At 35.2% G+C, this 13,664-nt stretch overlaps 1 protein-coding gene across 26 annotated transcripts in view; it reads right to left on the bottom strand.

The window, feature by feature from the left end:
• Positions 1-13,664, bottom strand: part of ANK2 (ankyrin 2) — a 687,167-nt gene that overhangs the window by 79,631 nt on the left and 593,872 nt on the right. For 24 of the 26 annotated variants that reach the window (XM_053569130.1, XM_053568642.1, XM_053568030.1 and 21 more), the window contains 2 exons: positions 4,876-4,948; positions 618-762 (listed from right to left, as the gene is read on the bottom strand). In XM_053569130.1, coding sequence (XP_053425105.1) covers positions 618-762; positions 4,876-4,948 — 218 coding nt within the window. Of the gene's footprint in view, positions 1-617; positions 763-3,565; positions 3,620-4,875; positions 4,949-13,664 lie in introns of all 26 variants that reach the window. The other 2 variants (XM_053567768.1, XM_053567852.1) reach the window with 1 other exon arrangement.

Below are 13,664 nucleotides of genomic sequence, written 5' to 3'. Positions count from 1 at the left end.
TACATTTCAGAATGTCATATAAACCTCCCAGACTTGTCTGTAACAGCTCAGCTCCCTCAGATGTTGCTTGGATCGTTTCTTACATCCAGGCTCTTTTGGGAGTCTATTCTGATTCCTTTTTCATAAAAAGTCAGTTCCAGGCACAGTTTTCCTCTGAACTTGTTTCTTTTTAATTCTGCCCCACAGAATACTTTTATTCACATAAATTATGACAAAAGGCAGGTGAGAATTAAGAGAATTAGAAACATCTATAGACACCACTCAGTGGGACTGTCTATAGCATAAAACTGTTCGTTCAGTTTCCCTAGAGAAAAAAGTGACAGATGATTAAAAACATCACATTTAACGGCAGAGCACTCTTTTTTCATGGTTCTCCATCTTCATAGATATTTGACTTTACCAAGTTATTTAATTTTTCTAGGCCTCGTTTTCTTCTTCTTCAAAATGGGTACTATTTAAAGTTGTTAAGAGAATGAAATAAGATAACAGACAACATGGTAACTGCTGACAGTGGTACCTATTAAGTGCTCAATGACTATATCTACTTTGTTATTATCATCATAAAAATGCACTGCAAACACATTTGGCTGACATCAAGTATAAGCTTTGTGTGATACCTGTCAGATCGTCCTCCCTCCAAGCTGTATCGCAGGTAATTCATACCATCCAGGAACTGACTGCTGGGTAGTGAGTCATCACCCAGTTCTTTTAGATCCTCAGGCCTAAGGTATTCTCCCCCATCACCTGTCATTGTGTCATCACCTTGAAATAATCAAAGGAAGATGGAGAATTATTTGTTGAATGTCATATTAACTACAAAACATGCTCTCAATTGTGAAATGCATCAACAAAATGGCCTTAACATTAATAAAACATGGCATACAAGAAGAATATAGAGCACAGGCAGACAATTACAAAGTGCTAAAACTTAGAGAAATATTTGAATTGTTAGTACTTACCAAGAAGAAATAATTACTTGATTGTAATTCTTTTAGTATTAAATTGGGACACACCCCTTTTGTTTATTTCTGGGAGAAAAAAATTTCTGAGCTGAATTCTAACTATAGATATACTAAAACAAAGGCAGTCTTCTTTGGGTAGAAGACTAAATTTTCAAAAAAAAACCCATGAGTTTTGTTTTATTAATTTTGTTTTGTTTTATTAATATTAATATAATAAAATTATATTAACAATTTATTAATATAAAATTAATAAGTCTATTCTCATTCATGAAAAAAGTAAAGTGAATGGATGAGTGTAGGATCTGTTACATAATACAAGCATAATACCAGTTTGTATTACAGATCCCTTAAGCAAGAGACAAAAAAAGACTATTTAAAAACCAAAGTTGGCTTGAAGACTCTCTCTCTCTTTTTCTCTTTCCCCCACCCTACTCTGGCTTTCAAGAATCTAAGATAGCTGAGCTTTGCTTTCTGGCACCAAATGCCTAATACTGCCCAGGTTGGGGCATCCTGTCCCTCTTGCTTTGTTTTTTCACTTCATCTTGCTTCTCCTTATTTGCCAGTTCTTTCTACGGTCTCTCATCCGCCAAGATAGTCACAGGGAACAAATACAACTCAACGTGAGCTTTAATTTCTTGGTATTTTTAATTCTTCAAAACTCCTTAATAAAATAGGGCCTACATTTTAACTTCTTTTATTCCTCCCCTCTATCTTTCCCTGTCGTTACCTTGGAATGAAGAAGAGGCTAGCTCTAAGGGCAAAGGAAAGAGAAGGTGCAAAAAATAAGAAAAAAGAAGAGAGTCTAGCCGGTAAGACTCCAAGTCTGGAGGAACAGGCCCCGTGTTTTATCACGTAGAACATGTAGAAGAGCAAGGGGACTGCCAGTAGAAATTAGCAGAATGTAAAAAATCAGTTTAGGGGAAAAAAATTACCCAAGATGGTCCATCACTAGAAAATTCTGCATGTGGTTCAAAGCTTTAAAGATGTTTAATGTTCCCCCAAAATACAATGGTCACATTCTTGCCTCTGTTGGTAGAGGAAGAGATTCCTGCCCATCTACAGCTAGCCTGACCTTGGTCCAGATCCTCATCACTGCCCATCTTCTAAGATGCCCTGTCTGCCAGGCCCTTCATCTGTAGCTTCCCCTCCTTTATAAAAGACATTGTTGAAGTCTTTCCCCTTGCACAGGTAAGACACCTATACTTCTGCCATCCTTGAAATACAGTAACTTCTTCCCCCAACTCTTAGACCTTATTTATTTTATACTCTGACTCCTTTTCCTTCAGACTCAAACCCATTAAACAAATGCTTGCTAATTTTAGCCGTTAATCAGTGGCCAAGAGGTAACTTCTTGGGATAATGACAATCCTTAATTTCTCAGCTACAAATCTCTCCTGAACCTCTCCCCCCATCACCCCATCTTCAAGTCTTTCTTCCCTCTCCCTACTTCCCTTAGATGTTTCTATCACCTGTGTGCCCTTTCTTCTCATTTCATACATTACTAGGTGGGCTTCAAGCACCACTATTTACTAACTAAACACAAATTTGTACCATCCCAGGCCTCTCTAACAAACTCTGGTTCCATATTTAAATAGCCTTCTAGACTTCTCCTGGATTTCCTAATGAACATCTCAGATTTAGGAGGTCTGAAACAGAACTCATCTTCTTTACCCATCCCCAGCCAACATGCCTCTCTCCACAAATTACCTACATAGGCAAGCAGTATAACTACTTCCTTACCCATGTCAAGGCAGGAAAAAGGGTAAGCATCTGTTTTAATACAATACTTTGGATTAAAATCTTTAGCTCTTATTTGTCTGAGTAGAGAACTTTCCATACATTTACTCTTTGGTAATTGAATTCATGAGTGGATATTGATCATTGTTTACAGCAAGTTAGCCTGAAAGGCCATCTATACTTGGTTTGAATACTCTTTGGGGGTCTTGATATGTTGTTACTACCATTAAAATAATAGATTCTGTAGAGAAAACAGGGATTGGCTATTAACTACCAAACCCATGTTGCTGCCTATGTCCAAGTAGATAGTAGCAGGTTCCATGAAAACATTTTAATGGCACAAAATATAAAAAGATTGGCAGTGTTAATGAGCCAAGTTCATTTATACTAATTATTTGCACGAAAAAGTTACTTAGCAATATTCAAATAGATTCTTTACATTAAAATTATTCAACTTGAATTTCCATCTGAGAAATAAAAATGTTAAGTTTTTGGCTATTTCTAAAAATGGAAAACTACTCCCCCCACAAGAGACATTCTACTAATGATTTTGCAACTATCATGAGATCTATTAACATAATTACATTATCTGATGAACACTATATAAGTATTTTCCACAGCTAATATCTTTTCTTAGAATGTAAATTTAGGGGGTAAAGTCCCGGCCTTAAACTTCAGAGTTAATAAAATCCATGCATTCAAATGCATACATATACAATTCCACTCACATTACACAAACTAGTTCAAAAGAAACAGATTAGTACTAGGAACACAGATTTAAATATTAAGCAGTTTGCTGCTATCCAGTTACAAAAAAAGCAAAAGCAAAGAAAAGCTTTCACTCCAACAATTTCCTCTAATGGTACCTGAATCACTAAGTGCTTCCCCATCAACAAAGTGGTCACCAAACTGTTTAAAAGCTGTTCAACACACAAGATAAGAAATATGGTTCCATACAACAAAATATGGTATATAGATGGGAATGCTGAAAATTAGTTGGTAAGTATTAGGACAGAACACAAAATTATAATACTTGAATGTGCTGGAATTCACAAAATCTTTTAATTTATACATAATAATACACTGATCCAGAATTTGTTCATTCTTACCATAAATTCTTATAAAAGCTGAGACTACTCACTGCCTATTGCCAATAGGTGATTTAACAAATTTATTCCAAATAGGAATATCTTAATTTGAAGTTTTATCTTATGATTTTACCTTAACCTAAAAAATACCCTTAATATTTCTCCACAAAAGCAATTAGTAATAGACCTACGATTACCCTTTATGGCAAGAATTTTTCCCAGTCAAGTTTATTTGACCAAAAACTACACTACTGAAACTTGGTTGAATATTTTATATGCTGCTATCATGATTTATTAGCAGCAAATTTTTTGTTCTTGTGGAGTATTACGTGGAAATTCAAAACATAAAATGAAGAAAAGTCTACTACTTTAGACAAATAGAGGTCAGGAGCCAGAAACCCTAGTGGCCCCATCTCTAACTCTAGCACGATGCCTCACCCTACCCCTGGCAGGCCCTAGTTCTCCTTCTAGAAAAGTCTCAGGACTTGGAAACCCCCTGCTTTACATCATTTATTATCAACTCTAAAACTCTAAGGGGCATATTTTCTGACTTAAAGAATTACACTCTTACGTTGGATTTGTACTAATTGCTGCTGTACTATTTTTAACCTATCCTAAGGCTATTTTCCTCCAGATTTAAAATATTTTTTGCATATGTGAATCATTCAAAATGCAAAAACTTCTCAATTGAAATTTCTCCCTTAATAAAGAATACTCATTGATGAAGTATACTTTAAGTTCTTCAAGGTTATTTGAATGCAGAAATATTCTTTAACATAAAAAACACATTTTAATAGTAATTGTATTATCAGGCAACTACTTTCCCATTTCTTTCCCCTGATCCAGTCCTGTTATTTAATAGGCATCATGGTGGTAACACCAGGAGAAAATACGTTAATCAGAGGCCCTCTTCCAACAATGGCCTTTTCTGCAAAAGTAAATGTTCTGAAGCAAAGGTGGAGAAGTGACTTCAAATGTTAAGATGTTATTATCCACAGCTCCGGTTTCAGTCCCTGATAAAAAAGGAGGACTTGCCCTTGTAATCAGAATATGACAGTTGTCACAGAGTACTGAATAAAAAGTCTTACCTTCTTCATCAGAAACATCAAGAACCTCAGTCATCGTCTCAGGAACATTTAGTTTGTGTTTTTCTGTGATAGTCTGGAAAAATAAAAATCATTAATGCTCAGGTTAAAAACAAAATCAAATAAAAGATGAGAAGAATCACACCCCAGGAAGCCAGCCTGCATTAGCTGCAGCCAGCCCACAGGCCCTCAATGTTCCATCTTTTCCACAAGTATATTTTGGAAACTTACCCTCTTTCGTGAAAACTCATTTGTTCTTTCTGAAGATAAATGATCATTTACTCCAGTGAAGTTGTACGAGTGACAGTTCATTATTTTGAGTTCTTATTTAAAAAAATAAATTCCTTAGCCATGACATTAACGATTAGTCATACATATCAATACAGCAGATTAATGTTTTCAGGGCTTCCCTTAAAATGAACTAAGTAATGTTTCCAGAAAAGTTTTTAAAAAGAAGCCAGGAACATATGCAACTTATTATAAAGAAAGCCATTAGAAAAGAAGCTGTAAACAAAGTGAAAGACAAACTATCTGAGCAGAAAAGGGGACACGCATCTCTGCTGGGATCAGAGGACAAACAGTAGGGGTTCAACCATGGTTATAATAATACTTCACTGGGCTACAGTTCTAGTTTGTTGCTTATTTTCCTTGCACACTGCACAGTTATCAAATCCACTGGTTTTCATTCATGATGTACAGTGTAAGGTTGAGAGATAAGAATCTGAGTCAGGTTGCCTGGCTATGAGGGCGTAGAAAGCCCCCTAACCTCTCTTTGTCTCAATTTCTTCAACCACAAAAAAGGATAGGATAGTTCTTCATAAAGTTGATATGAAGGTTAAATGATGTAATGCATTCAAGGACTCTAAGAACAGTACTTGGCATGTTAGTACTCAATAAACGTTAGCTAGCATAATTATTATTGTTGTAATTCAATATTAAATTCATGCTAAAAATGAAGAGGTTTTAAATTTTTTAGTCATTCATGCAGTCAAGAACCATTCTGAGTGCTGACTGCATACGACAGTGATTAAAATAGTAATAGACATGAGCCAGGCACAGAAAGACAAATAGTGCTTGATCTCACTTATATATGGAATCTAAAAATTTGAATTCATGGAAGCAGAGAGTAGAATGGTGGTTACCAGGTGCTGGAGATAGAGTAGGAGGGGCACTGGAGAGGTATTGATCAAAGGATACAAAATTTCAGTTAGTCAAGAGGAAGAAATTCAAGAGATGTACACATGGTGACTACGGTTTCTAACAATGTGTTGTATATTTGAAAAATGGCTGTACTTGAAGAGGATAAGTATGTTAGGTAAAGAACATGTTACTTAACTTGATTTAGCCATTCCATAATGTATATATATATATATATTAAAACATCATGTTGTAAACCATAAATATGTACAATTTTTGTTTGCAATGGAAACACATGTACCAAAAAAAAAAAGTCTCATGACTTTAAATATCACCCAAAAACTATTGAGTCTCAATTCCTACCTCCAATTTCTCTATTGAAAATGCACTAAGAGCACCAATTGGCACTGGATACTTTTAAAAAACTAATGCCTTGAAGTAAGAGTATAATCTTCAACAAAAGCCACCAAACTACTATACAAAGGTTGTCTAATTTTTTAAGCTTTGCTACATAAGTATTAAAGATCTGTTTGTCTGTCATGACCTTATCATCAATTCTCTTTCTTTCCAAAAGCAGTAGAGAACTTTGTTTACAAAGAAATTCAACTGGTCTGTTATTAAATTCAACTGGGGAATTATGACCATACACTGCACGTGTGTAATACCTGTGTGTTACAGCTTTGTGTTAAGAGTGAGCATCCTAACGGGATATGTCAGGAGCCTTTCAGTGGCTGTCCATTTCTTCACAACAAAACCGGATGACCTGGTTCAGAAGAGCCCTCGAGATATAGAGAAAAGGAGTGAGGTTTCATCTCTCACTCCCTGTTAACAACCACGTGGAGCTGCTTTTATTTTTTGGATTGGTCATTTCTCTCATGCTTCTGAGTTCTTCCCAACATGCTTCCATCTACCAGAAATCTTCCTGCCCCTCTTTTCTTGGCGCATATTAGATGTGACTCCCTTGGACAAACATTCCCTGATCCTCCCCAGTGCATTTCTTTGTTTAACAATGTTTATTTGCTGCTATGTACTGCTAGGGCCTCTTGTGTGCCACACCACACACAGCTATGTGGGCCATGTCTGCTTATCCGCCTCCCATGTGAGACTGGGAGTCACTGAAGAAGAAGATCATTTCTACAGAACCCAAAATGTAGTGAGATGTAAAATTATGCAAAAAATGCATTTAATTATAGCCCTTCTTCAAGCATTACAACAGCGATCCGTGTAAACAAAAACATTTGTATCCCTATGAAATTTTGAAATTTAAAAAAGTCCCCATGAATAAACAGATTTTCTTCTGGGTGGAGTTTCAGTTAAAAAGACAGGAAGAAATAGAGAATGTAAAGAAAGCTTCCCATCATTTACATGGTGACACAGTCAGAGAACAGGGTAGGAAATTCTGCCTGCCTGCATGTTTCTAGGGAAATTTAAATAATTCTGTTATTTCTTACTCACTGAAAGAAAACTAAATGCTGCAGAAAAGGCAAAAGCATCCATCCACAGATCCAGAGAAGAACAGGCAGTCGACAAATATGTGCTGAATGAAACACTCAGTAAGACTACAATACCATGTACACCATCTCCTTATTATTTTAATATTGAAAATTTTAATTTATCAATCCAGCACAGTAAATTATAATCTATTATTCTATATCAGTGGTGTTCATCTCTAGATAAGATATAATTCTAGTATATTAGAATTATTATAGGAATTTTTTAAAACATTGTTGTTTAGGTCTCATCACAGACCAATTAAATAAAAATCCCTAAGAACAGAGCCCAGCCATAATAAAGCTCAGGGTTTTTTCTTAAATTTCCTCAGGTGGGCTTATTGGGCAGCTCAATGTGAGATTCATTTTCCTATATTATGAGAAGTATACAAAATTGTGGAAAATTATTTGCCTTTAAAATATTAGCATACGATGGAGACCACCCCACTATGATACCCTTTTAAACTTTTCTTGAAACTTCTAAAGTATCTAAGGGTAAATAAAATGATTCAAAAATGGGAAAGAATGTTTACCATATTACCCTTTACCAAAAAGTCCTTTTTTTTGCAGAAATATTTGTGACTATTTGCCCTTTATAGTAAACATTTTCATAAGAGAATGCTTCTCTGTTTGAAAATAATTGATGGAGATACTTCTTAAATGATTACATTATATTGCCTGGTAGTCTCAGTTTCTCTTTTCAGATGGCAATAACGGGACTTTATTTTCTTCGCACTTGTGAGAGTGGAAACAACTAATGCTTTGGTTTGGTCCCTGAAAGCTATCAGAGTCATTATAAACAAATCCATGTGGCAACAGGAAAAGTTACACATAGTGTTTATACTGGTCATGGTTATTTTTCTGTATAGAAAATATGCAATGTAGTAAATATAGTAATCATTTATACTATGTTGTAGCATTTGACCCTTAGAAAACCATCAGTAATATTTGTTTGTTTTGTTTTGGTTTGGTTTTGGTTTTTGAGACAGAGTCTTACTATGTTGCCCTCAGTAAAGTGCCCTGGCTTCATAGCTCACAGCAATCTCAAACTCTCGGGCTCGAGCAATTCTCTTGCCTCAGCCTCCCAAGCTGCTGGGACTATGGGCACCCACCACAATGCCTGGCTATTTTTAGAGACAGGGTCTCACTTTTGCTCAGGCTGGTCCCAAATCTGTGAGCTCAGGCAATCCACCCAACTTGGTCTCTCAGAGTACTGGGATTACAGGTGTAAGCCATCGTGCCTGGTCAATTGAATAGATGACAAAAAGTCTTCCTAGTCATGAATAAGAATACATATTTTTTCTTTTCTTTTTAAACAAAGTATCATTGAGAACTGGATTATTAAAACATAAATATGCTTTTATGCAACTGGATCTGAATAGTACATACAATTCAAAACTATAATTAAATGGTCATGGGGCTCTCCTTCTGCTATACAATCTAAGATGCTATGGTCAAGATTAGAAGCCACTTTAAAACTTAAAATGAGTAGTACACTATACATAAGTTTAGTAAGATGTAATTAAATCTGATAATATGGTGAAACAAATAGAATATGATAAATGGAAGGAAGACTTAATAAGGAGTTTTTATCATTTTCCATGATATGGAAAAAGATGTAGAAAATAAAGCCGGAGTCCTTAACATGCTGTTTTATAAATGGTGAATAATATTTGTTTTTTTGCAAAAGAAAAAGTATGTTTAACTATCCCTCACTTAGCCAACCACTCCCCCTGTTAACAATTTCCTTTATACTATACATTCACCACACCTCAGCACAGTGAGTGATGGTGGCTAGCATGCCACCTTGGAAACTCACACCCATAGCTCCCGTCACTGGAGTTACAGGTTAAACTTGTTATTGTTTCCAAACCTACTTATACCAATTGTACATATTAATATAACTTAGATAATTAAATATTATATAAAAACAATTTTTCTACAAAATCTAAGATAAATGCTTTGAAACATCTCAACAAAGATGAGTCATCAAAAATAATACCCAAGTAGATGTGGTTGAGACAATTATAACAGATTGAAAAAATAGTCAAAGTTTAAAAAGGTTCTCTGTGCTCAGTATAATTTCTCTTTAAGATGATACACAAGATAAAATACAGGTATAGACATTTTAGGATATATATACACATACAGTACAGGATATATTGATATTGTTTGTGTAAATACATCAATTTAGCTTCTAATCAATGGACCCATATTCATAGAAAATATCTTAGCTCCATCTCCAAAGGTATCAAATGACTTTGCAAGTATTAATTGCATTGTCATTTTTATGATTCACACTTTTTTAGAGATGGGGTCTCACTCTGGCTCAGGCTTGTCCTAAACTCCTGAGCTCAAGGGATCCACCTGCCTTGGCCTCCCAGAATGCTAGGATTACAGGTCTGAGCCACTGCGCCCAGCCCTATTTTTAATTTTCATGGATATAAAATAGCTGTTAATATCTATGGAGTACTTGCCATATTTTGATATAAGCATACAATGTGTAATGATCAAATTAGAGTAATTGGGATCTTCCTTACCTCAAACAACTAATTTCTTTGTGCTGGAAACGTTTTAAATCCCCTCCTCTAGTTATTTTGAAATACATATATTAATATAATAAATGTTTAACTATAGTCATCCTACTGTGGTCCTAAATAGGAAAGCTTATTCCTTCTACCTAACTGTATTTTTGTAGCCATTAAACAACCTCTCTTTATCCCCTTTCCCTGATTCCTATTTTAACTCACTCATGACATCTGATAAGAGTTAGGACTTAGAATATTTACATTTTCTTAACTGCTTGTTTAAATATTTCCCAATATTTAAATGAGAATATCATTTTTATCTTAATAATTTATCCAGTAATTTATTGTCTACATATCAATGATTATATATGCATATGAGACAAGGTCACTTTAAAATTACACAAATAATAAAAATAACTGATGGTGTCTGATCAATAAATGGAGGGGTGAGTCATATCTCACAGCCCTTCCAAGCTGCAATAGTAGATTGGGCTTGCTGGCTTCTGCTGCTGGAAATGTGTCCCCACCAGTCTGACGTCCATTCTGGCAAACATATACTGATTGTAATCTCCTGAGAATGCTCAACTGCCTTGCATCCCCTGCTGGGTCTTACAAAGTAAAGCTAGAACAGCAAAGGTTAAGGAAACAAACCAAAATGTCTCACAAATTTCTACAGCAGTGACTTTTCCTTTACCAACTGCTGCCTCTCTACACATTGATGTTATTCTTACCTTGGGGTAACGAACTCAAAAGGAAGAATAGCCAAGGAAACTTCGTTTGATCAAAAAGAAATTACATAGCTGCCCAAATGGCACATGATATGAATCCAATTGGTGTGAAATTACTATGGCAGTTGTGTTGTTGTAACTCAACTGTTAACATTTAGATGGTGATAACATTAAATTTAATTTTATTAGTTTTACCAAACTATTATGTTATCTCTTGTGCTGTTTGGTATCTTTAGTTAGTAGTTCCAAATTATTTTTAGTGAATCTATAGACTTTAGAAAATGATATTAAATATGATGTTTCCAGAAAAATCAGTAAAGAGCACTGGTTAAATGGGGTTATTTTTGTGGTTGAAAGTAGGTGAAAGGAAGAGGGACTATACCTAACAAATGCAATCAGTATAACCTGGTTTCTTGTACCCCCAATTAATCTCCAACAATTAAAAAAAAAAACAAGAAAGAAATTAGGTGAAAAGGGTTCTTTCACAAAATTTCTGTTAAGTTACTTTCAATAAAACCAAGGTTGGTTATGTCAAAGTGGTTAAGAACACTGGCTTTGGAATCTAGCAACCTAAATTTGAATCCTAGATCCGACCTCCAAGGCTGACAGGTTTGAATTTTATTCCTTAATATTAATTACTGTTATAACAAAATTAATAATAGATTATGTGAAAAAGAAATGATTGCAAATCTCTTCCCAAAGAGAAGTGCAAATGCAAGAAGATTCCCATAATGATATGAATAAGTCCATATTTTTAATTCTTTCCCCCAAATTCCATTTCACAAAACAAATTTACAATTTTAAGAGAAGCCAATTCAAAGTGAAGCATACAGTAAAGAAAAAAAGCATTAAAACATATACCATTAAGGCTACCTCTTTAGCTAAAAGAGTATGTGTTTAGTTAATGTGATAATAATTTCTTACTGTCTTCACCAAAGGTGGAAATGCTGTTACGTTTTATATTTTCTTATTGACTTTTCACCTAAAAACTTGAATTCTAAGCGCAGTGATTTTTGTTGGACCAATGCTCAGCTAAAAAGGGCTAAGAATACTAGATATCAGAAAAAAATAACAAAAAGTTCACAGAGGGTTCTAAAAGGAGTTTTCATCCCACCCAGGGCTACATGTGGTGGGGAGAGATGACCTTCTATCTGATTTCTGACAAAGTATCTGGGAGCTTATTTAGAGACAGCAGTTGGAGTATTTAAAGACAAAGTTGAGAAAGCTAATTGCTATTCTTTTAAAATATAGATCTTATGTTTAAAGTCATTCCTTCTTAGTAGTATTTATGAACCTGACATCTCTTTGAAATTGTACAAGTTCCACAGTTTTGCTGATGCAAAAGACAAATTTATTTTTTTACAAAGCCCGAGTCCCATTCTCTGTTCCTACTATAATTAAGTAATTTATGGGGAGGAATAATGGTTTAACCACTGATACTGAGCACAGAACTCAGCACACATTTTATATTTGATAAATAATGAAGGAAAGAGTTAGTTAAAGAAATGCATGGAAGAAAAGTGGGTCCCAGATAGGAAGAGGCAAAAGCTTGCCATCTACTGGTAGCTTTGTAAAAAGGCACTGCACCTATAAGGACTAAAAAGAGCGCAGAAAAGATGATAGAAAACTTGATTTCTAAGAATAGACGTGCTGGATCCATCTTGCCTAGTGGAAAGGCTTCATTTATTGTGATGTACACATTGTTTTAAAGATGCCAGTTGAAACTGCATACAAGTTAGATCCTTAATGCACAGATTTTGTAGGTATAGCAAATTATATTGTAAGAAGAAGCCATTAATATTCAGCCATACAGGGACCTTCAAGTATGGTGCTAGACAGTGAAAAGACCTTTCTCTTATATAACTTATTAAAGCTGTACTTTATATCTTTAAAAATGTTGTGGTATACTGGCCAAAGGTTTTTAAATTCTGCTTGAGGAAACAAGCAGTACTATTCTCTCCCATCTAAATTCCGCCTGTGTCCTGCGGGTCATTAATAAATCATACTCCACTCTATTTTAAATTGCACATTAAACCAACCATATTCCATCACTACCATTTACGTCAACAGAGACTTACTGTCAGCCTAAAGAAACAAAATTCCTTTCTTTTTCCTCATATCTATCAAAAGAACCATGTGGTCTCCAACTCGGCATGCACCATTCCTAGCTTGAAGCATTTACTAGAACCTCATTCAGAATTCTTCATTTGTTGATTTATGGTCTTTCTGTCTCTGAAGAATACCAGATCTTTTACTGTTGTTCTACTTTTCTACTTTATAAAGAAAAATGAAACAGCCATTATTCTTAGAGTTCCTGCTTTAAGTAAAAAGTTAATAAGTGAATTAATGAAATATAATAGCATTTCCACTTTCAGCCAGAAACACCGCCCACCCACCCCTCTCAGGAGGCTGTCTTTAAACTTTTGCTCCCACTGAATGATCCTAGAGCTTTATGAGTCACTATCATCAACATCGTTACTCTCACAGAGTTTCTATAGCCAACACAGTGATGATGATAATCTCCCCTAAAGAACCAGCGGTTGTATTCAGAACAGTGAAAATTTAAACATACGCTCTTTCATGGTACACTCACGGTTCACCTACTAAGCAATGCAGCTCTCTTTTTGAATAAAAAATAATAATCAGGAATAAGGTGCAAAGTTAAGTAGGAATTGCTCCAACTGTCTGCACGTTTGGCCGCACACGTGAGCGCACACAGCGATAGAAGGATGCGGGTCTTTCCAGAAGCTGGCCTGACTTGGCTAGGATAAGAAGCTTGCAGTGGGGAGTGTGTTACCACTTTGCCAGGAGTAGATGTCACAAGGAACTAAAGAAAAAGGTCACAGGAGCCAGAAAAAAGGAAGCCAGTCACAGAAAAAGGAACTAAATCCTATAAAACTATTCAGACA

This window comes from Nycticebus coucang, chromosome 1 (assembly GCF_027406575.1).
Source record: "Nycticebus coucang isolate mNycCou1 chromosome 1, mNycCou1.pri, whole genome shotgun sequence".
NCBI classification, from domain to species: domain Eukaryota; kingdom Metazoa; phylum Chordata; class Mammalia; order Primates; family Lorisidae; genus Nycticebus; species Nycticebus coucang.
The sequence above is the reverse complement of the archived record's forward strand: the minus strand, read 5'-3'. Positions and strand labels throughout refer to the sequence as shown.